Source organism: Mesoplodon densirostris, chromosome 13, assembly GCF_025265405.1.
Source record: "Mesoplodon densirostris isolate mMesDen1 chromosome 13, mMesDen1 primary haplotype, whole genome shotgun sequence".
NCBI classification, from domain to species: Eukaryota; Metazoa; Chordata; class Mammalia; order Artiodactyla; family Ziphiidae; genus Mesoplodon; species Mesoplodon densirostris.
Window position 1 is genome coordinate 92,394,960 of NC_082673.1, and position 19,270 is coordinate 92,414,229.

The 19,270-nt window shown below is 54.1% G+C and overlaps 1 protein-coding gene across 11 annotated transcripts in view; it reads left to right on the forward strand.

Annotated features, from left to right (window-relative positions):
* The window catches only part of MROH1 (maestro heat like repeat family member 1), a 65,701-nt gene that overhangs the window by 24,376 nt on the left and 22,055 nt on the right, over positions 1–19,270 (forward strand). For 10 of the 11 annotated variants that reach the window (XM_060115574.1, XM_060115579.1, XM_060115576.1 and 7 more), the window contains 14 exons: positions 358–498; positions 742–834; positions 5,198–5,276; positions 5,499–5,612; positions 9,890–9,963; positions 11,085–11,207; positions 16,198–16,305; positions 16,440–16,584; positions 16,675–16,715; positions 17,029–17,170; positions 17,500–17,552; positions 18,130–18,237; positions 18,655–18,774; positions 18,982–19,104. In XM_060115574.1, the coding sequence (XP_059971557.1) occupies positions 358–498; positions 742–834; positions 5,198–5,276; positions 5,499–5,612; positions 9,890–9,963; positions 11,085–11,207; positions 16,198–16,305; positions 16,440–16,584; positions 16,675–16,715; positions 17,029–17,170; positions 17,500–17,552; positions 18,130–18,237; positions 18,655–18,774; positions 18,982–19,104 (1,464 nt within the window). Of the gene's footprint in view, positions 1–357; positions 499–741; positions 835–5,197; positions 5,277–5,498; positions 5,613–9,889; positions 9,964–11,084; positions 11,208–16,197; positions 16,306–16,439; positions 16,585–16,674; positions 16,716–17,028; positions 17,184–17,499; positions 17,553–18,129; positions 18,238–18,654; positions 18,775–18,981; positions 19,105–19,270 lie in introns of those variants that run through there. The other variant, XR_009534067.1, reaches the window with a different exon arrangement.

Here is a 19,270-nt window from a genome sequence, read left to right on the forward strand (position 1 = left end):
AGCTGGCTTTCCTCTCCCACCCCCTAGCCTGGAGGTACTGCTCCAGTCACCTGGGCCTCTTCTGGGGTCCTGCGGGTTCTCGGGGCGGGGCGCGGGGGAGATCTGTCTACACGTGCCCCTCCTTCCCCCACCCCGCAGGTCCTCACAGAGTAGGGCTAGTTTCCTGGGGCCCCAGCGCTGGACCTCTCCCCCTGGGCCCACTCCCTCCGCCCCTTTAGGACCCCCGCTCGCCGTAACCTGGGTCTTCGAGTCCGGCTGTGGGGTCCTTGGGGAAGGGCTCTTTGTACATCTCTGCCCCGGGCTGACGGGCGTTGCCGGCCGGTCCGCACGCGAGCGCCTGTCCCTGTGTCCCCCCAGCTGCGGCTCGCTGTGGTGGAGGCCCTGGGGCCCATGAGCCACCTGCTGCCCAGCGAGAAGCTGGAGGAGCAGCTCCCCAAGCTGCTGCCTGGAGTCCTTGGCCTCTACAAGAAGCACGCCGAGACCGTCCACGTGTCCAGGGTGCGTTCAGGAGTTCAGCTGCAAGGGGCGCGGGGTCGGGGGGAAGCCCTGGAGGCAGCCAGCCTCAGCGGGGGGCGTGGACGGGAGCCGGGGAGCCGGGCCCACCTGGCCTCACCGCACGCCCCCTTCCCGGCCCTCCCCTGCGAGCGCTAGGGCAGAGGGCTGGGAGCCTCCCGCAGCTGGCAGGGGTGGGGCTGGGGCAGGAGGAGGCCCTGACAGCCCCTCTCCTCCCTCCTCGAGCAGAGCCTGGGCCAGATCCTCGAGGCGGCCGCGAGCATGGGCAGCCGCACGCTGGACGTCCAGCTTGACTCACTCCTGGCTGCCCTGCACGCTCAGGTGGGCTGGGGGCCCAGGGAGGGGTGGGAGCACGCTGGGCGGTGCCTGCTGAGGGTCAGGGAGCAGGAGGCGGGGCTGAAACGTGGGCTTCCCTCGGGGCTACAGCCCGCCGTCTGCCCAGCGCTGGGGCTCGGGCTGCGCGACACAGCACAGCCCCGGTGTGTGGGGGCCGGAGCGGGCAGCCAGCAGGCCAGGGGCAGCTCTGGGTCATCTGCACTGGCCGTGCGTCCCGAGGGCCCAGGCTCAGGTGGAGACCCCCTCCAGGGGTCCTGAAGGCTCTGATGGAGAAAGGGCTTCGAGGAGGCTCCGCAGCCGTGCACACCCTGCCCCCCCAGGTCAGATGAGGGGCATGGAGGTCACGGGGAGCTCTGGGGGGACGTTGCGTCCATGGGACTTTCTGAGTGGGAGAGAAGAGGACCGGAAAACTAGAGAGAGTGTGGGCAGGCGGCTCTTTGAGAAAGAGAAGCAGGGAGAGTGGACTTCCTTGCTCCCCCCACCCCCTGGGGCATCTCTGGGCATGCTCCACTCCCACACCTGCTGGGATGCCAGCCTGGCCTCCCGGACCCGCCGGCCTGAGCCCTCACCTGCCACACACACGGTCGGCGCCCAGTGAGGGCCGGGGGTCGGGCTATGGTAGAGAGATTAACTAGTAATTTTAGTGTGTGAGCAATGGTAATGAACCTGAAAAACTGTATGAAGTGGATAGATTCCTAGAAAAATCTTAAAAATGTCAAAATTGGCAGAGAAAAAATAGAAAACTTGACTAAACCAGTAAAGAAATGGAAACAACATTCCAAGCCCTTCCTTTCTGAAAGCAAACCCAGGACCCACGTGGTTTGAAGGTTGCGTTCTTCCAAACTTTTGAGGGACGGCTAATTTCCACTCTACACAGGTGGGCTTGGAAATGAGAAAAGGATCCAGAGCTGCCTGATAGATTCTCTGAGGCTGGTCTTGATTCCAAATCCAAGTCAGGACCACACAGAAAAATCTAGGTCTACTACTGTGAGGCTAGATGTGAGGATCGTGTGCTCAGTGAAGGGAGTTACCCTACACTGTGCTCCTGGCACTGCACCCTGAGCACTGCGCTCCCAGCACTGCACCCTCAGCACTGTGCTCCCAGCACTGCGCCCTCAGCACTGCGCTCCCAGCACTGCGCCCTCAGCACTGTGCTCCCAGCACTGCACCCTCAGCACTGTGCTCCCAGCACTGCACCCTCAGCACTGCGCCCTCAGCACTGTGCTCCCAGCACTGCGCTCTCAGCACTGCACCCTCAGCACTGCACCCTCAGCACTGCTCCCAGCACTGCGCCCTCAGCACTGCACCCTCAGCACTGTGCTCCCAGCACTGCGCTCCCAGCACTGCGCCCTCAGCACTGCGCTCCCAGCACTGCACCCTCAGCACTGTGCTCCCAGCACTGCACCCTCAGCACTGTGCTCCCAGCACTGCGCCCTCAGCACTGCACCCTCAGCACTGTGCTCCCAGCACTGTGCCCTCAGCACTGCGCCCTCAGCACTGTGCTCCCAGCACTGCACCCTCAGCACTGCACTCTCAGCACTGCGCTCCCAGCACTGCGCCCTCAGCACTGCACCCTCAGCACTGTGCTCCCAGCACTGCGCCCTCAGCACTGCGCCCTCAGCACTGTGCTCCCAGCACTGTGCTCCCAGCACTGCGCCCTCAGCACTGTGCTCCCAGCACTGCGCCCTCAGCACTGCGCTCCCAGCACTGTGCCCTCATCACTGCGCCCCCAGCACTGCGCCCCCAGCACTGTGCTCCCAGCACTGCGCCCTCAGCACTGTGCTCCCAGCACTGTGCCCTCAGCACTGTACCCTCAGCACTGTGCACCCTCAGCACTGCACTCCCAGTACACGAGGGGTGTAGGGCCCAGCCAGGGGGCTGCACAGTGCTGAGGCCAGTCAGCTCACCTCATCATGGAATGAGATTCCCGAAAATATTCTCTGATATCAATCAATGCAGAAAAAGCTTTTGATAAAGTTCAACACCTATTTGTCGTTAAAGCTCTTAGCAACCAGGATCAGAAAGGAACTTCTCTAACTTGACGAAGTTTAAATACCCAAACCCTCCGCATACGTCCCGGTGAGTGGGGGGCAGGAACGTTTCCTCTAGTGTCAGCAGCAGGGAGGAGCCCCGCTCTCAGTGTGAATGGGGAAAGGAACAGGAATGGGGGGGAGCGGGGCCAGACCTGTCGTTCCTCTCCTCCCGGCCACCCACCCTCCGTCCCGGTCCCCGGGCTCCTCTTAATACACTCGGCAGCAGGTGGGTCGCCACTCGGGCCTCCGCAGCGAGAAGGCACAGGCGTGAGGGGGAGGGTTTGCTCCGTTCTGTCCCTGCTGTCCCAGCACTGGTGCCTGTTACTCGTGAGCACTCAGTAGACGTTTGTCTTATGGGTGGTTGATTTCTTCATCCAGAAAGGCGCTCATATATGAACCGAATCGGTTCACAAATACTAGAACTGAGTTCAGAAAGCTTGCCGGTTACAAGACCACCCTGTAAAAGTCAGGAGCATTCTTCTCCATCAGTAGTGACCAACTAGAAAGTACAAACAAATGACCATTTACAACAGCGACAGAAACTTCTCGTAAAGTGTCTGGGAATTCACCTAACGAAGAATGCCTGAGATCTCTATGGAGAAAAAGTTTACAGCTCTGAAAAAAAGTGAGGAAAAAAAGAGATATGGTACAATATCATTTACTTAATATAAAAGTGATTGCATAAAACTGTAAAAACAATGATTATCTATGGGATGGGGGTGGGGTTTAAACGGGAAATATAAATATATAAAAGCTGAAAAGGCAGAAAAAATGTGATATTTCCTTTTCTTAGAGCTTTCCATTCATGTCTTTTGTTTTTCTATTGGTTTTAGGGGTTTTTTTCATATTGATCTGTAGCAGTTATTTATAGTTTCATATCATGTAGGTATAAATGTTTGTTTCTACTTTGTCCGTTATCTGTGGCTCTGTTTATGGTATTTTTTGCCATGCAAAATTATTTAGTTTTTACACCATCATTTATCCATCTTTTGTGTTACAGTTCAGCTTTTGCTACACTTGGAAAAGGCTTTCGAGTTCTGCAATTAATTTTTAGCTTCTCTCATTTTCCCCTATACTTTTACTGTTTAATCCGTCTGGAGTCTGCTTTAGGGAAAGAGTGAGAATCTAGTTTTATCTTTTTTCTGGATGACTACCCATTTGCACTAGTTATCTATTGCCCTTTGACCGATCACTCCAAAGCTTAGCACGTGAAAACAGCAGCGGTTTACTCTCTCCAAGTCACTTACGGAGTCCTGAGCAGCTCAGGCTCCCGCGTGGTCACCGTCACGCATCTTCCAAAGGCTCCCCGTGGGGCGGGGGTTCTGCTTCCAAGCCGGCTCCCTGCTCCTGGGCTGCTTGAGCGGCTGAGTGAGCCCGGGAGCAGGTAGGAAGCCGTGGTGCCTTTTATGGCCAGGTTAGGTCTTTGCAGTGGCAGTGACAAGGAGCACCCTGGGGGCCTGGAGCAGAACGCGGCCGCCACTGCTGGTCACTTCTCACCTTAGAGCCCTGTGCTCGGAGGCCCTGCGGGTGTCCTTTGTTGTGACCTTGAGGGGTTGAGTGGGGGCTGGGGTGCCACCCAGAGCTCAGCCCCCGGTGAGTGTCACCCGCTGAGGTGCAGTGGAGCCCAGAGACACATCTGCCAACAGCCTCTGGTTTTTGGGTTTTTTTTTGCGGTACGCGGGCCTCTCACTGTTGTGGCCTCTCCCGTTGGCGGAGCACAGGCTCCGGACGCTCAGGCTCAGCGGCCATGGCTCACGGGCCCAGCCGCTCCGCGGCATGTGGGATCCTCCCGGACCGGGGCGTGAACCCGTGTCCCCTGCATCGGCAGGCGGACTCTCAACCACTGCGCCACCAGGGAAGCCCCTCTGTTTTTACTTTTACTAGTGCAGCTTCTTTTTCTTATACAGTTTTGAACGAATGGACTCTAGGTATTTTGGTTTCCAGTGCTTTCTGTATTCTAGAGGTCCGTGGTTTCCAGCCCAGGATGTCATGCCCAGGAAAGCGGGAAACTGTCTCCTTTCTCATCAAGGAATGTGTCTTGGGAATTTGTTTTCCTGGCTGGTGGTGGGAAGGGTGGGGTATAGAAGGAGCAGGACTCTTTTCCCTTGAGAGGGCCAGCTGTATGGTGTGGGCTGAGGTCCCCAGGGCGCTTCCAGTCACAGGTGAGGGGCTCCTGCACCCAGGTGAGAGAGCGCCTGAGGGACCTGCCCCTGCGTGGTGGTTGAGGTGGAACCTGGGCCCAGCATCTTCACGGGACCTGTCCCTCCCGTGGCCTTGCTGGGCCCCTGTGACCGTGCCCTCTGTTCCTGGAGCAGATCTGCGTGCCCGTGGAGTCCTCGAGCCCTCTGGTGATGAGCAACCAGAAGGAGGTGCTGCGCTGCTTCACGGTGCTGGGTACGAGGCCGGCGGCCTGGCTGCTCTGGGGGGCGGGGGGCCCTTTGTCTAGTGTGCTGCCCGCCTGTGTCTCGGGAGCATACAGCCAAGGCCTGGCTGGGCCGCAGCCCCAAGCGTCCGGCCTCCCTGGCCGCCAGGCCTTGCTTGTCTTGGAGGTGCAGACCGCCAGCAGGGAGCAAAGGACAGCTTGTTACAGTTTTTTGACGAGCGCTCGCCCTGCAGCCTGCTGCTCGCCTGACCGCCTGCTGGCCTTCCTGCTGCCCAAGCTGGACACCAGCAACGAGAGGACCCGTGTGGGCACCCTCCAGGTCCTGAGGCACATCATCAACTCGGCCGGTAAGTGCCCTTTGTGGCGCAGAGATGGAAAAGGCCGACGTTGTCCAGCTTTTAGGTGAAAAGGAACATCTTGCTTTGAATTCTTTGAATATTTCCCCAACTTTCTATTTTGCAAAATTCCAAACTTTTTGAAAAGTTGCAGCAATAGTGCTCATCTGCCTCCCAGCAGGTGTCCATCGCTGACATTTGCCCTTGACAGCTGGCTGCAGACAGTGGGACACAGTGCCCCGACCCTGGGCCCGGCAGCTGCCACATGCCCGCTGGTCTGATGGCTCAGCCCCGCTGCCCCGTCACGCTGCCTGCCGCAGCTGCCCTTCAGTGTGGGGTCTGCGCACGGGCATATGTTGCTTAGTTGTGTCTTAGACGTGGACCTTGGAGAAGAGTTGAGGCCAGTTCTGTAGACAGTCCCTCAATTTCCATGTGTCTGATGATCTCCTCACAACTGGATGGAAGAATTCAGGTTTCTTGCTTTTAAGGCTAATTTAATCAGCAATAAGCTTGAACAGTTTTCACACTTAAGTCTGTTTTTTTCTGGTGAGCCTTGGTTGCTAAACAGTGGCCGTGGACGTGGCCGTGGCCGTGGGCCACATCAGGGCTGCAGCCTGCTTTTGTACAGCCCGTGAGCTGAGGGTGGTTTTCACATGGCAACGGGTTGTACAAGCAAACAAAGAGGATATGTGATGGAGCCCACTTGTGGCCCTGGAAGCCTAAGTGTTCTCTGTCTGACCCTCTGTGGAACAAGCATGTGGACCAGATGGCGCCTGTAGACTTGGCAGCTCTCGGGTTTGGGGACTGAGGGGGCAGCACTTGGCGGGCAGGGCCGGGTCCTGCCGTGAGCCCAGGAGCACGTGGCTGGTGGCCTGCCGGCTCCCTGGGGAAGGGTGGTGCGGGGACAGAGAGCAAGGCCTCTCACCTGAGCCACAACGCCCTCGGGAGCCCAGGCGCCTGTGGGCCTCGTCTGGGCCTCGGCCGGGCCTTTGCTTCCTCTCTGACCTGCTGTTTATGGTCATTAGTGGCACTGAACGTTTTCTATGCGCTTAGCCTCGCTTGCCTTTCCTTTGTTAATTCTTCTCTCGCGATGATGTTCCAAAGTCACTTCGTATCCACTTGTCTTTCATTTTTTCCTTTAAGTTCTTTCTCTGGCCATAAGTGTATATACGTATATATGGTTAGGACTCGGTGCTCTCACTGCCCAGGCCCCGGGTTCAATCCCTGCTCAGGGAACTAAGATCCTGCAAGCCACATGGCATGGCCAAAAGAAAGATGTGGTACATATAAAAAATAGAATGCTGCTTGGCCATAAAAAGAATGAAATAATGCCATTGCAGCAACATGGATGGACCTAGAGATTATCATAGTAAGTGAAGTAAGTCAGAAAGAAGACATATACAATATATCACTTTTATTTATTTATTTATTTATTATTTTTATTTTATTTTATTATTATTATTTTTTTGCGGTACGTGGGCTTCTCACTGTTGTGGCCTCTCCCGTTGTGGAGCACAGGCTCCAGACGCGCAGGCTCAGCAGCCATGGCTCACAGGCCCAGCCGCTCCACGGCATGTGGGATCTTCCCGGACCAGGGCACGAACCCACGTCCCCTGCATCAGCAGGCGGACTCTCAACCACTGCACCACCAGGGAAACCCAATATATCACTTTTATGTGGAATCTAAAATATGACAGAAATGAACTTATTTACAAAATAGAAATATACAGACAGAAAATAAACTTGTTACCAAAGGGGAAAATTGGGGGGAAGAGATAAATTAGGAGTTTGGGATTAACAGGTACACACTACTATATATAAAATAGATAAACAACAAGGTCCTACTGTATAGGACAGGAACTATACTCAGTATCTTGTAATAAACTATAATGGAAAACAATCTGAAAAAGAACAGATACATAGGGCTTCCTTGGTGGCACAGTGGTTAAGAACCCGCCTGCCGATGCAGGGGACACGGGTTCGAGCCCCGGTCCAGGAAGATCCCACATGCCATGGAGCAACTGAGCCCGTGCGCCACAACTACTGAGCCTGCGCTCTAGAATCCACGAGCCACAACTACTGAGCCCACACACCCAGAGCCCGTGCTCCACAACAAGAGAAGCCACCGCAATGAGAAACCCGCGCACCTCAGGGAAAGGTAGCCCCTGATCACCACAGCTAGAGAAAGCCTGCGCACAGCAACGAATGCAATGCAGTCAAAAAAAAAAAAAAAAAGAATAGATACGTATATGTATAACTGAATCACTTTGCTGAACACCAGCAACACTGTAAGTAAACTCTACTTCAGTAAAAAAGTAAAAATTTTTTAAATTATGTATATATATATATATAAATCTCTCCCTTTTGGGGGGCTTGGCCCTCGGTTTAATTTGCTTGTTTACAATTGTGGTAAAATACACATAACATAAAATTTTCCATGCTCCTCGTCGTAGGTGTACACTCAGCAGCGTTTAGTACATTCACATTGCTGTGCAGCCACCTCCAGGACGCTTTTCATCCTGCAAACCTGAAACTCTGTCCCCACTAAACAACACTCCCCACATTTCAGCCCCTTTTAAACCGCAGGTTTCCTGTGCTCTTTTCTTTCCTTTGTAATTTTTCCGTGGAAGAGCCTAGGCCATTGGACCTGTGGAGTTTCACACGGTCAGCTTGGCGGGCTGTGTTCTTGAGGTGCAGATTGAGGTTTACTCGTCCGTCTGGATTCTTGCAAGTTGGCAAGAACTCAGGCTCCAGTCGAGTCCCTTTGGCAAGACTGTAGGGGGCACAGTGTGTACCCGGCAGCCTCGGCGGCACTGACGCTCGCCGCCTGGGGCACGGCTGGTGCTGCGCCGGTTCGCCGGGTGCCTTGATGAAGAGATGCTCTTCATCTGCCACTCAGCCACGCAGAAGTGTGGCTCATGTAGGAACTGCAGGCTCAGCTGTTGGCTGCTTTGTTTTGTCAGTTTTCAAGCTAATACACTGGTCCCCTGTCACCTGCTAAAGGTGACCGTTGCTCTTTAAAAATATCACAGGGACTCATGAATTCAAACATATTTGAGAAATTTCAGTTCATTGCAGTTATCACCATTATTTTTTAAATTAATTTTTATTGGAATATAGTTGATTTACAGTGTCATTTTAGATTCTGCTGTACAGCAAAGTGAATCAGCTGCACGTATCCGTATATCCCCTATTTTATAGATTATATTCCCATCTAGATCATCACAGAGCACTGAGTAGAGTTCCCTGTGCTAGACAGTAGGTCCTTATTTGTTATCTATAGTTATTACCATTATTGGAGCTCAAATTGTGGCACCTCCGGGCAGTGGGGGAGACTTCTTCAGGTTCTGAGTCCTTTGATGATGAACTAAGCTCATCGTGTATATTTCTTGCCCCAGACCTGGAATCAGCCATTCCAGGCCATGAGGCCTCCAGTTCCCATGTGAGGTGGGATCATGACACACCCCTCCCCTGGGGCTGTCCTTGGAATGACAGCGCCATCACTGTGCTCCCAGTCTCTGTTTTCATTAAAAAAAATTTTTTTGGCCACGCCATGTGGCTTGCAGAATCTTAGTTCCCAACCAGGGATCAAACCCGGGCCAGGGAGGTCCCTCTTTGTTTTTATTTTTATTAATCTCATGACCACTTCTTGATATTCACTTTTTACCCCCATTTAAATATCAGAATGCAAGTTCCCCGGCGGTCCAGTGGTTAGGACTCCGCGGTCTCACTGCCGAGGGTCCAGTTTCGATCCCTGGTCGGGGAACTAAGATCCCACATGCGGCGTGGTGCGGGCCCCCCCCCCCAAAAAAAATTAAAATAAATAAATATCAGGAAAGGAAGGGTTATACTGCTGGTTCTCAAAGTGGGGTCCTTAGCACCAGCTCACCTGGGAATGTGTGAGAAGTGAACGCCTGAGCCCACCCGGGCCTGCAGGTTGGAGTGGGGAGAGGGGACAGCGACTGGTGATGCCTAACGAGCCTGCTGTGATTCTGATGGCCCAGGAGACCCCCTGACCCTTGCACTTGAACTGGGATACCTACTCAGCCCGCTCTTTCTCTGCTGCCCTAAACTACAAACCTCCTAAATTTTTAATTGGGTGAAATAATGTTATTTGCTGAAAAAGGTCATTTCCCCCTCCCGCCCGCTGGAGAGAAATGGGTGGGCTTGTGCATATGCAGTCCCCTCCTCCTGTCACGTGGAGGGCCACACTGAGGCCAGAACCCCGGCAGTGTGGCCTTGGGCCTTGTGGTGGGGAGCAGACTGAGCCATCTCTCTGTTTCCTGCAGCTGCTCAGATGGAAGTCAAGCAACGCTTCATTCTCTCCTCCATGAAGCCTCCTCTTCTGGATACCAATAGCAAGGTAGGTCAGCGGGCAGCCCTGGCTCCGCTGTGAGCAGCTGCGGGCCACGTGGCCACCACTGACCCGGCAGCCGCCTCTCAGCCAGGCCAGACCTCAGTGGGTGCGTGCAGGCCTGGGCATCTGCCAAGCTGTGTGTCTGGGACCCCCAGCTTCCTCCTGATGCAGTTAACCAAGTATGAAGTTAGGAAGCGGTCCCCAAAACCACCTTGGGGTTCAATCGTTCTCTAGAAGAACCCCCAAACTCAGAAGAGTCGTCATACCCACATTATGGTTTATTACACCAAGAAGACACAGGCTGACATCAGCCACAGAAGAGGCACGAGGGGCTGGCCCAGGAGGGTCTAAAGTCGGAGCCCCGCTGCCCTCTCCCTGTGGAGCCGTGGGCAGCCTGGGCTCCCTGGCAGTGCTGTGCCGGCTGCCCCCCAGGGAAGCCCCCCGCCTTGTGTCTGGGGTCTCTGTCGGTCCTCTGTCATGGAGACCTCAGAGTCCAGCCCCTCCTGGCCCGAAGCCCCCGCCCTCAGCCATCACATGGTTAGGTGATTCAGCGTGGCCGAAGCCTCAGGGAAATGAGGACCCGGGGCTCAGGTGGGACATCCAAGGGCTTGGGGGCGACGCCCAGAGCCGAGGGCAGGGCTGATCCTCCCTCCTCGGGCTCAGCGGAAGCAGGGCCCCTCAGCTCTGTCCTGGGAAGAGGGTGCTGCTTCCGGCCACGACGGCCCAGCCGTTCCTTGGAGCCACCAGACAGAGTTACCGAAGGGGCTGGACAGCAGGACACTCAGAACTCTCAGGAGTGTTTGAGTGACAAGTGCAGAGCAGGGACCTGGCCCAGAGGGCAAAACGGGGTCGGGAGACACCCAGGGAGGCGCCGGCCGCGTCGGGAGCCAGAGAGCAGCAGGGCTGGCTCCTGGGAGGGGAGGGGCTGGGGGAAAGAGGAGGAAGAGGCCTCCCCCTGGGGATTCGAGCGTGGCCGCAGGCTGGCCTTCGGAGCAGGGGTCTGGGGAGAAGGTGGGGGCAGGTACAGGCGCAGGCAGAGGGAAGGGTGAGGTTCTGTCGCCCAGCTGGGCCGTCGTGCTGTCCGGCGCTCCTCTGAGGCCCTTGCCACTCTCCCTTGGTCCGGGCAGGTGAAGCGGGCCGTGGTGCAGGTGATCAGTGCCATGGCCCATCACGGCTACCTGGAGCAGCCCGGAGGCGAGGCCATGATCGAGTACATCGTGCAGCAGTGCGCGCTGCCCCCCGAGGCGGAGGTAAGGGTGCGGCCCCACCCTCCTGCTCCTGGGCCCCTGGTTCCCCACCTCTGTTGGGGGTGTCGTCACATGTGCCAGTGATTTGTTGTCTTACTGCCGAGTAGCATTCCGTGGTACAGACGTGCCAGTCTGTTAACCACTCTCTAGAGGAAGGAGACTCCAGCTGTTCGCAGTGTGGCAGTTACGAGAAAAGCCACTGTGACCGTGTGGGTACAGGTTTCTGTGGGAGCACGAATGGAAAGTGTGCATTGAATTTCATAAGAAACGTCCAAACGGTTTTCCGAAGCGGCTGTGCCATCTCACGGCCCCAGCAGCAGCGGATGAGAGGCCCTGTGGGCGCTTGCAGGGTCGGGTCCGGGCTGTTGGTTTCTCAAGCTGTCCTGACAGGCTGGCATCTCACCAACGACCAATGTTTGCCATCCCCATGTCTTCCTTAAGTGTCTGTTCACAGCTTTTGCCTATTCTTGAGTTGTTTACTTTCTTATTATTGAATACAGAGTGTTCTTTATATATTTTGGATGCAAGTCCTTTATCAGATTTATGGTTTGTAAATATTTTCTGACAAGTCTGTTGCGTCATACTTATCTTTTTATTTTCTTAACAATGTCTTTCAGAAGGCAGATGTTTTAATATTTTAGAAGTCCACTTTATCAGGTGTTTATTTATCGCTCTTGCTTTTGGTTCTAGCTAGTAAATCCTCTCTTAACCCAAGGTCACAAAGATGTTCTCCGATGTTTTCTTCTGGAAGTTTTAACTTCGAGGTTTTACATATAGATTTGTGATCCATTTTGAGTTAATTTTGTTTAGTGTGAGGTGTGGTTGTTAAGGCTCATTATTTTGCACGTGGATGTCCAGGTGTCCTAGCACCATCTGCTGAAAAGACTTTTCTTTCCACGTGGATGAGTTGCCTTTGCACCTTTGTCAAAATCAAGTGACCGTGGACTCTGTTTTGCTCCACTGGTCTGCGTCTGTCCTTTTGTCAGGACCACACTGTCTTGCCTGAGGCTTTACAGTAAATTCTGGAGCAAAGTAGCATGAGTCCTCTAACTTCAGTCTTTTTTTCTAATTCATTTGGCTATTATAGTTCCTTCACTTGTCCATATAAATTTTAGAATCATCTTGTTGATTTCTACAAAAATAAACCTATTAGAATTTTATTTATTTGTTTGTTTATTTGTTTTTATTTTTGACTGCGTTGGGTCTTCATTGCTGCACGCGGGCTTTTCTAGTTGCGGCGAGTGGGGGCTACTCTTCGTTGCCGTGCGTGGGCTTCTCATTGCAGTGGCTTCTCTTGTTGCAGAGCATGGGCTCTAAGCACGCAGGCTTCAGTGGTTGTGGCTCACGGGCTCAGGAGTTGTGGCTCACAGGCTCTAAAGCGCAGGCTCTGTAGTTGTGCCACACGGGCTTAGTTGCTCCACGGCATGTGGGATCTTCCTGGACCAGGGCTCAAACCTGTGTCTCCTGCATTGGCAGGCGGATTCTTAACCACTGTGCCGCCACGGAAGCCCACCTATTATAATTTTGACTGGGATTGTGTTGAATCTGTAGACTCTTCGGGAAGAATTGCTATCTTTTGATGAATTGATGTTGTCTTCCCATCTATGAAAATGGTGCATTACATTTACTTAGGTCATCTTTGATTTCTTTCGTCAGTACTTCATAATTTTAAGCATATAGATTCTGCACATATTTTGTTAGATTTGTAACTAAGTTTTTAGTGCTATTGTAATAGTATAGTTTTGTTAATTTCAGTTTCCAGTCGTTCATTGCTAGTGTGTAGAAATAGTTGATTTTTACATATTGACCTTGTATCCTGTGGCCTTACTTTTTATCGATTCTTTGAGATCTTCTACATGGAACGTCATGTTTTCCAATAGACAGCTCAATCTTTTCCAGTCTGAATGCCTTTTATTTCTTTTTCTGGCCTTATTGCCTTGGTTAGAATCTCCATTACAATGCTGAATACAAGTGATGAGCGCAGACACCCTTACTTTGTTTCCATTCTAAGGGGAACACATTCAGTCTTTTAATATTAAAGATTCTGCTTTCAATTCTTTTGAATTTGAAATGGACATAAATGATTGCTTTTTAGGTATTGAATTCCTTGCAGTGCCAAGATAAACCACACTTGGTCATGATTTATAATGCTTTTAATATATTGCAGGACTTGATTTCCTGATACTTTGTTGAGAGATTTTGCACCTCTTCAAGAGGGTTATTGGCCTATACTTTCCTGTAATGTCGCTCTGTGGTGATCCTTCATTAGGTGAGTTTGGACATGTCCCCTCCTCTTCTAACTTATGGAAGAGTTTGTGAAGATTTGGTATTTTTTCCTTAAGTCTTTGGTAGAATCCCTCAGTGGAACTACGTAGGCCTGGAGGTTTCTTTGTTGAAAAGCTTTTAACCATGAATTGTTTCCTAGACAAATAACTATTTAGGTTATCTGTTTTCTTGAGCAAGCTTTGGTGGTTTGTCTCTGGGTAAAGGGTCCTAAGACCACCTACATGCTTGGTGGTTCACCAGAAGGGCTTGTAGGACTCAGAGGTAACTGTCCTCGTAGCTAAAATCCATGTGCAGGTTTCCTGTGTGCTCCCAGGAGGGGCCACACGGAGCACACTCCCTCCCGCATCAGAGGGATGCAGCCCAGGGAAGCCCATCTGACAGCCTGAGTCCAGGTTGTTACTGGAGGTAGGCACCTTCTGCCACAGCCAGCAAAATGCCAGACTCCCAGGGGAGCCCGTGTTCAGCGCTTAGGCAGCCAAAACAGTCTTACTTCTCACTTAGGGAAGTTTCAAAAGACGAGTTCCTGGATGTAAAATGTTTCAGGTGCTGTGGAAGAGAATATGGCAGGTCTTCAAACAATTAAAAACAGAATTACCATAGGATCCAGCAATTCCACTTCTGGGTATTTACCCAAAAGAAATGAAAGCGGGATCTTGAAGAGATACTTGAACGCCCATGTTTGTAGCAGCGTCATTCACGATAGCCAAGAGGTAGAAGCAGCCCAAGTGTCCATCAAGGGGTGACTGGCTAAGCACGGTCTGCTCTATCTGTATAGTAGAATGTTACTCAACCTTAAAAAGGAAGGAGGGGGCTTCCCTGGTGGCGCAGTGGTTGAGAGTCTGCCTGCTGATGCAGGGGACGCGGGTTCGTGCCCCGGTCCGGGAAGATCCCACATGCCGCGGAGCGGCTGGGACTGTGAGCCATGGCTGCTGAGCCTGCGCGTCCGGAGCCTGTGCTCCGCAACGGGAGAGGCCACAGCGGTGAGAGGCCCGCGTATCGGAAAAAAAAAAAAAAAAAAAAAAAGGAAGGAGATTTGGACACATGATACAACATGTGTAAACTTTGATCACTTGCTGATTAAAGTTTTCCCTACTAGTTTTAGCATCAGTTGTTCATTTTCTAACTCCATTAATTTTCTATACTTATTTTTTTGGCCTTCTGTTGTGACAAAGAGCTTTTTGCTCTTTTTATGTTCATATATAATATCTCAGTGTGGATTCATGGGTTACTATTTCATGCATTTCTGTCGTTGGTTTTGGCGGTCCAATTGTTCTGAGTTTGGCCTGTGAGAGCCCCCACGGAGCGGTCTCCTGTGTCCTGGAAGCAGGGCATGTCTCCATCTTTTTCTGAGCGAGCCTTTCCTTGTTTCCTGGCACAAGAAGATGTTCCAGGCTCACCTGACCTGTCCTTACCGCTAGCTCTGTGGACACTTTTCAGATAAGCTCTTTTTATCTTTTATTTCTGGGGGGAATGTGTCTCCTTTATCTCTTGAATTTTTTCTTGCTCTCCATTTTTATTTCTCTCTCATTCCAGCACTTCTGTTATCTGAATGTTAGCACTTCTTTGATATCTTTCTTTTTCGTTTCCTTGGTCTTCAATCTGTTCTTCCAAGTCAGTAATTTCTTTATTAACAGCAACCATTTCACTATTAATTTCTTGAATCAAATTCTGTATTTAACTGTTAGACTCTTTCACATGTTTTTCTTGTTCTTGGTTCATATTAATATTTTCCCACCTATAGTATGTTTTTCAGGTTAAGTTTATGTTCATGGTCTATGGGTCCTGATAGATCTGCCTTTGTTGGGCTTTGTATGTGTCCTCAGTGTTCACTATTGGATAGTTTGCAGTTTCTCTGTGGATTCTTTATTAACCCAAAGTTTCTTTTAGGATGTTTAAAGTTTTCTAGGTGATTAACTTTTCGTGGCTACTGTGGGTTTGTAATTTTATTGCGTTCTCTACATTGAATCTGGCCAGGTTTATTTTTGCTTCTAAGAGTTTGTTGAGATCTTCTTTTTAGCCTAATAGGTGGTCAGACTTTCAAAGTTGTTTGTGTGTATTTGGTATTAAGATTTATCTATATGTTTAGAGCATGCTTTAAAAATTGCTATTTAGACCCTCTTAAATACCTCTGTTTTTTCTACTCCATCTTTGATTTCTCAGGGAGAGGTGTCAAATGTCTCCTCCAGTCATTGCAGTTTTCCCAGTTTCTCTTGGTTTTCAGTGTTTGCTTTTCGGTATTTCAAAGCATGAGTTGAAGACTCAGAGTGTTTGGAGAACAGAGTCCTTTTCCGCATGGAAGGTTCCCAGGGAGCCGGGCCCTGGAGCACTGTCTCCTCAGGTCTGAGAGGAGCCACTGGCCCATCGGGTTCCGGAGCTTGTCTCTGTTCTTCGTGGAAAATGCCATTTTCTCAGCCTATTATCAGGTCCACAAAGGGCCTCCGGTTTCTGTGGACATCGGCATTGCCCACCAGGGCGGAGTCCAGGTTCCCTCTGTTCTGGTGGCTGAACCAAGCCCGGTGAGCCAGCTTCCTTGGGCGATGTTAGTGCAGAGTGAGCTTCCTGCCCGTGACGGGTGGCATGGGCGTCCCCTCAGTGGGGGCTGGGCAGGGCCTGTCCTGCTTCGCTCAGGCCGTGTCCTCAGGGCCGGAGCCCACGATGGTGTAAGCCGGAGAGCAGAGAGCACACTCTGCGCCCTCCCCTCCTGCAGGCTCCGAGGCTGGGCGCCGCCGCTGAGGCCCTGGCGGCGGACAGCGTGCGGGCTGTCAGTGTCAGCACTCTCTACCTGGTCAGCACCACCGTGGACAGGATGGGCGACGTGAGTGCCACTCACCCCCCGGGACCCACCGCGCCCCGCCTGACCCCCCGGCCCAGGGGTCTGCTGCCCGCCCACCCGGGAGCGGGTGCAGGGAGGCTGCACGTGCCTGCAGACCCCCCTGCTGCTGCCCCCAGGTCCTCTGGCCATACCTGCTCAAGTTCCTCATCCCCGTGCGGTTCACCGGGGCGCTGACCCCGCTCTGCAGGAGCCTCGTGCACCTGGCCCAGAAGAAGCAGGAGGCGGGGGCCCACGCCCTCCTCATTCAGTACAACGGCAACGGTGCGCCCCCGGCCCTGGCCCGGCCCCCCAGCCCACCTTGACCCCAGGGCGCGGGCGGCCCCGAGTGTTGCATGTCTGTCTCCCCTGCAGTGACCCTTCCGTCTCCCTACGCCATGACCACCAGGCTCCTGGTAAGCAGTGCACTGGGGGCTTGCTTTCCCAGAAGCATCACCTCCCCTGGCAGGTGACCGCTGGGCGGCCGCGCACTCCGGGGATGGTGGGGAGGAGTGGGCTCGCTCCTTTGTCCCCGTCCTCACCCTGTCCTTGCTGTGAGAAGGACACTGTCTCGCAGTGGGGACTGTTGGGTGCTCCAGGCGGGGTTTTGGGGAGCTGCGTCTCTGGGGGCTTCTTGCCCCACCTGGGAGGCCGTGCTCGGCCTCGTGTGGGGCGCTGGGGCGCTGTGGCCCTGGGCGCTGGTGGGGAGCTCACTTCTGGCTCCTCCAGGCCGTGTCTTCCAGCCCCTGCCTGGGGGGCGGCCGCGGGGCGGCCTCGCTGCGCCTCCTGAGCGTCCTTCACCGGGACATCCATCCTGCGCTGGGTCCGCGCTGGGCGACCGCCATCCCCCTGCTGCTGGAGCACCTGGACGGTGAGGCCCAGAGGTGGGCGGCGCCGCTCCTCCTCTGATCCCGTTTTTTCAGCCAGTCGGCACCAAGCCTGGCCAGTGGGGACCAGGGTTTTGAAAGTTGGAAGAAATGGCCTCTGCTGTGGTTCAGGAAAGGGCCTGGACAGTGGGGCTGAAAAGATGCTCCCTGCTGGTTGTCACCTGGGAGCACACTGGATGTGGGCACGCGCAGCCCTTTCTTCCTCTGTGCTAGAGTTGATGGGGCCAGGCAGGGGGCGGGGCTCTGAGCCCTGCACTCCTGCCTGTGGGCATGGGTCTGTCTGCTGGGCTGAGTGGATGACTGGTCGTTTCAGGATATACGGAGGAAACCCTGTCGCGAAAGGAATGGGAGGAGAAGCTGCTGATGGTGAGAGAAGGGAGAGGAGGCGAGAGTGTAGCCTGTCTTGGACCCAGGGGCCTTTTCTGGCCTGGGCGGGGATTGGACCCAGGGGCCTTTTCTGGCCTGGGCGGGGATTGGACCCAGGGGCCTTTTCTGGCCTGGGCGGGGAGAGCTTGGGGCAGCCAATGCTAGGGGAACTGTACCTTCCCAGGGTTGTGATGTTTGCCTTGACCTAACGGTGTGGCTGGGGGAGGAGCAGAGGGACAGGTGGGTGTCTGTGGGGGTGAGCACTGCCTACTGACCTCACAGATTGTCACCCTGCTGTGATGGAGTCAAATCACAGGGGCTTCGAGCTGCTCTGGCCGCTGGAGCCTTCTCTCCTCTCCCCTGCCTGGCTCAGAGCTGTCTGTGCCCCTGTGTGCTGCGTGCCTGACCACCCAGAATTTGTTTTGTCTGGGCTCGAAAGTGATCTACAACCCTTCAGAGCCATGGCACAGGACCCTGAGGTCCCTGCCTGTGACACCCCCAGGCATTGGGTCCCTCCCCAGCCAGCCCAGTGAAAGGCCGAGCTCCGGCCCCTCATTGGTAGAGCTCCTGCCCACAGTTCCTTCGGGACACTCTGGCTGTTGTGTCTGACAACACATGGATTTGCCAGCTGAGCCTGGAGATGTGCAAGCAGCTACCCAACTACAACGGGACGCCCCAGGAGAAGGTGCAGGGGGAGGGGGGACGCCCCAGGAGGAGGTGCAGGGGGAGGGGGGACGCCCCAGGAGGAGGTGTGGGAGGATAACCTGCCGGGCTCTTGTGGGCCTGGTCCTCAGTCCCTGTTCCTTGGTTCTCTGTCACTTGCTGCCTGAGCCTGTCTCTGGTGGCCCCTGTGGTCCAGGCAGAGGCTGGATGGGAAGGCCTGGGAGCCTCCTGGTAGCGGCTGATGGCTGGGAGATGCCGGGGCTCCGCACCCACCTCCTACTCCTCAGACACTGCCCAGAACTCATCTGGTCCTTGCAGCGCTCGGTGTCGTGGGTTCCCACGTCCGCTGGCAGCGCGAACACCGCCGGGGCAGCGCTGCGGGAGTGCCGGCCATCCCTCTGCTCGGGAGGCGCAGCGCTGTTCTCTGACTTCGTTGCAGAACTTCCTGTATAAATGCATAGGAACCACCCTGGGTGCTGCTTCAAGTAAGGAGGTGGTGAGAAAGCATCTGCAGGAGCTGCTGGAAACGGCCAGATACCAGGAGGAGAGCGAGCGTGAGGTGGCCGCCCCTCCCCACGGGAAGGAAGCCCGGGTGCCCGCAGGCTTGCTGGCAGTGCCCACTCTGTCCTCTCAGGCGTGTAGCCAGCGTGTGTACCTGTGTGTGTGTGTGGTGTGCACAGATGCACTGGATGGTGTGCGCATGCATGTGTACTCCTCTCCGTCCCCGACCCTGCCCAGGTGTGAGTGCACCTGTGTACCTCCCCAGGGCCTTGCCTGTTGCTTTGGGATCTGTGCCAGCTCCCACCTGGATGACACCCTGGCCCAGCTGGAGGACTTTGTAAAGTCAGATGTGTTCAGAAAATCCGCCGGCATTTTCAACATTTTTAAGGTACAAAGGTCAGGCTGACCGCTGAAGGGGAGGTCTGGGGTGGGCCTGGCCTGTGATTTTGTCTTAGCCGTGGTACCCTGCATTTTGAGATTCTGTGGGGTGGAGGGTTGGTCCTGGCGCTTCCTGGGCTTTGGTGCCTCGCACGTTGGGGGTGGGTCAGGGAGCT